At 37.8% G+C, this 4,024-nt stretch overlaps 1 protein-coding gene across 1 annotated transcript in view; it reads left to right on the plus strand.

Moving 5' to 3' along the window:
• si:ch73-390b10.2 (Golgi pH regulator) overlaps positions 1-3,918 on the plus strand; it is a gene marked incomplete at its 3' end in the record, with an annotated part of 7,366 nt that extends 3,448 nt beyond the window's left edge. Inside the window, 7 exon segments of the mRNA XM_014017502.1 lie at positions 509-629; positions 798-878; positions 977-1,086; positions 1,198-1,286; positions 1,828-1,920; positions 2,889-2,984; positions 3,829-3,918. Coding sequence (XP_013872956.1) covers positions 509-629; positions 798-878; positions 977-1,086; positions 1,198-1,286; positions 1,828-1,920; positions 2,889-2,984; positions 3,829-3,918 — 680 coding nt within the window.
• Between the last annotated feature and the right edge of the window lie 106 nt (positions 3,919-4,024).

The raw sequence follows: 4,024 nt of genomic DNA on the forward strand, positions 1-4,024 counted from the left end.
AATGTAATTAGGTCATTTTGACCAAATTTGACCTAATCCTCATTTCGATATGATGGGTCACATTTATAAATATCTCGTCTTTTAATAGTTCTGTTTTTTTTGTGTTGTAAGAAAATATTCACAAATTGAAAGCCTGAATAACGCAGAAAACCCAATCCAGTTGTCAGTTAATTGTTTAGTCTCAGATCTAAAAACTCCATTTCACCCTCAGAGCCCATGTTAGAGTCTAATCAAAACAAAATGGCTTCTAACTCCTCTGATTCCTCTGATGTCCTTTTAAAAACCATAATATTTATAGAACACCCTGGTCACACCCTTTGGGGTGGTTCTTACATCAACATAAGTGAGAGTCACGCTGCTCACTAACTACAGACTTGTTGACTCKCTTACTGGTTAAAGTAGTGTTAGTGATGACAACMRATCACAAAATAAAAGATWTAAGGCTGTATCTAAMATTCAGTTAATCAGTCAGAAAATATCTTTCAGTGTGTTGCTGACTTTTCTGCAGGAATTCTGTCCATTGAGCAGCTAATCAGTCGCGTTGGAGTGATCGGTGTCACTCTCATGGCGCTGCTGTCGGGCTTCGGTGCTGTCAACTGTCCCTACACCTATATGTCTTATTTCCTAAGGTGAGTTCATCTCTTGGGCTTTTGTCACGCTGCTTTTAGCAGCCAGATCATGCAAAAAATAATCTCAGCTCACATATGATCAACTACATATAACGGTCAGTTGTATTTTTGCTTGAAGGATGCTAATAAAACCAATACTAACAATTCTTTTTATTTATGTTTTAATAGGAATGTCACAGACAGTGATATCCTTGCTTTAGAGAGGCGACTGCTCCAAACTATGGACATGATTGTCAGCAAAAAGAAGCGGTGAGAAATTATACTTTCCCCCACCCCCTCTAAACTTCTGATGGCATTTGTTTTTGTTTTGACACTACATATGGACTTGCATCTTATTTTAACTGAAGGATTGCTATGACACGGAGGCAGATGTACCAACGAGGGGAGGACCAGAATAAACAGACAGGATTGTGGGGGATGATCAAGAGTGTCACTTCCACTCAAACAGGCAGTGAAAGTATCCTTTATTTTTGCATTCAATTTAAATGCATGCATTCTTCATGTTCAGWTCAATGATTACTGTTTACAGTCACTGAAGTTGATATCATCCTTAACTTTTTACCCTCAGATCTCTCTCTGATCCAGCAAGAAGTTGATGCTCTGGAGGAGTTGAGTCGACAACTTTTCCTTGAAACTGTGGATTTGCAGGCCACCAAGGTAACATTGGTGATGCATATGGACTCTCTTTTCCTTTTAACTAGAGAAGTTATTTGTACAAAATGCTCTGAAAACCAACAACAAACATAAAAAAAGAAACAAAGGTGTGAACTTTAAAATGGATTTCTGTCTCAACATACAGTATTTGCTGGTTAGGAATGTTTAACTTGATCTTTTATCTGGGTTTATTGTTTTAGTGTGTTTTATGAATCCAGGTTCATCTTTTTTTCACTTTCACAAACAGAAATAAATAAAAGCATTTAAAGAAATATATTTTTCTGAAATAGCTAAAAGTATGGTGTTTGATCTTTATTTTAGTTAATACAATGTTTTTCAGCTTCTCTAGACAGAAATATTATGTTGTCACTTATGTTGGAAGCATCCACACAAACTTTTGCTGTAAGTCCTTTAAATGAAACTAATGAAATAAAAGTAGCTAAGTTATTATAACGCACAGCATGTCTTATTAGAAATATTTATCTATTTTGCTTCCATGTGAAAAATGACTGAACTATTTGTTAACCGTTTTTGCTGTTTTTAGGAGCGGATTGAATACTCGAAGACATTTCAGGGAAAATACTTCAACTTTCTTGGTTACTTCTTCTCCATCTATTGCGTTTGGAAAATTTTCATGGTAAAGACATGAATATACTGTAACATACCTCCTACTCTCATGTGCTTTATACTGTTATACACTGCCTGGCCAACAACAAAAAAATGAATCACACACTCTAATATTTTGTAGGACCACCTTAAGCTTTGCTTTTGGCACACGTTCGCTGTAGCATTGTTTGGATAAACTTCTGCAATGTCACAAGATTTATTTCCATCCGGTGTCACATTATTTTTCACCAAGACCTTGCATTGATGATGGTAGAGTCTKACCGCTGCACAAAGCCTTCTCCAGCACATCCCGAAGATCCTCTATGGACTGTGATGTCTCMTGCTCYCTGAACCACTCTTTCACAATTCCAGCCCGATGAATCCTGGCATTGTCATCTTGGAATATAACTGTGTCATCAGGGAAGAAACAATCCCTTGATGGAATAAYYTGGTCCTTCAGTATATTCAGGTCASCTGACCTCATTCTTTGAGCACAGAYTGTTGCTGAACCTAGACCTGACTGACTGCAGCAGCCCYACATCATAGCACTGCCCCCACAGGCTTGTATAGTAGGCACTAGGCATGATGGGTGCATCACTTCACCYGACTCTCTTCTTACCCCAATGCCCCCATCACTCTTGAACAGAGTAAATCTGTTCTCATCAGACCACATGACCTTCCATTGCTCCAGAATCCAATCTTTATGCTCCCTAGCAAATTGAAGCCTTTTTTCTGGTTAGCCATGTGTCTTTCCACATGGTTGTCTAAGAAATGAGAAGCGACTTATTGCACCAGTTGGGGTTAAATAAATTGTTGCCAGCTGAAAGATAATTKYCAATGCAGTAATYAYCCAATAGGAGGCTCTTACCTATTTGCTTAGTTAAATCCAGGTAGCAGTTTTTTTATTTTTTTTTGGCCAGGCGGTGTATATTCAAGTGTTTTATAACAGCAAACAGTGGTATTCATCTTAATAATAAAAAAACATTTTTTTTATTACAGGCCACAATAAACATTGTGTTCGATCGAGTTGGAAAGACAGATCCGGTGACGAGGGGCATTGAAATTACAGTGAACTACCTGGGCATCCAGTTCGATGTGAGAAACCCATGCATGTGCACWCGCATACCCAAAGTTCTTTCATTACATCCGAGGTGTTAACACTGACCTACTCTTAACTCCTTTTGTAGCTAGTKCTGCGTTAACCTTTACACTAACCATAGCACATAAGCATCCATAGTTAAATTTAATGATTTACTTCAAAGCGATTTGTTTATGTCCCTTAAAGAGCTGCAAAGCCCTGTGATTAGTACAGGTACACGCCTATGCATACCTGCTGTGACCCCTTGTAAAGATAATTGCTTGTTATTATCGTCTCTCATCTGTTCTTTCCGCTTGTGTTGAATCGTCTTTACAAAATCAAATACATGTAGCTACCCTGGGCTCTGTTCATGTTTTTAAGTGAAACTGTAGCCTTGCGGTTGCATTGCAGCTGTTTGTGTATGCGACAGCAGCAGTTGTTTTCTCTTGACACCAAAGCTTTTTGAATGCAGGTCTCAGGGTGAAACCTTTTTTTTTAAATGCCCAGCATCAATGTGAAATCATATGGAAGCACTATGGGCGCTATTTTTGTGTGAGGAGATGAGCAACAGTAACAATGGAGAGTCCTAGTTGAGATAAAAATATGCATGGGTGTATTGTTGAWATACCAAAATCACAGATCCAGCTATTGACCTGGTATGGAAACTACTGCAGACTCTTTGAGCACAGCATTACAGTGTAAACATGCAACTTTTTCACAATCAATATGGAAAAATTTGGGTTATTTCTAGAGAGCATTCAKATGTAAACAGGGTCTTTGCTCATTCTTGAAAACACTAGTTTAAATCTTATGCTTGTAAGTTAGATTTTTCCTTATGTTTGATTATTTTTCTTGTTCCAGGTTAAGTTTTGGTCTCAACATATTTCTTTCATCTTGGTTGGAATTATAATTGTKACTTCCATCCGAGGCCTACTCATCACTCTCACTAAGGTAAGACGTGTCACATGACACGGCTAATCTCAACCAGAATTGTAAAGTAACTAAGTACAAATACTTTGTTACTGTACTTAAGTAGAAATTTTGGTTATCTGTACTT

Source organism: Austrofundulus limnaeus, unplaced genomic scaffold (assembly GCF_001266775.1).
Source record: "Austrofundulus limnaeus strain Quisiro unplaced genomic scaffold, Austrofundulus_limnaeus-1.0 Scaffold171, whole genome shotgun sequence".
In the NCBI taxonomy this organism is placed as follows: Eukaryota; Metazoa; Chordata; class Actinopteri; order Cyprinodontiformes; family Rivulidae; genus Austrofundulus; species Austrofundulus limnaeus.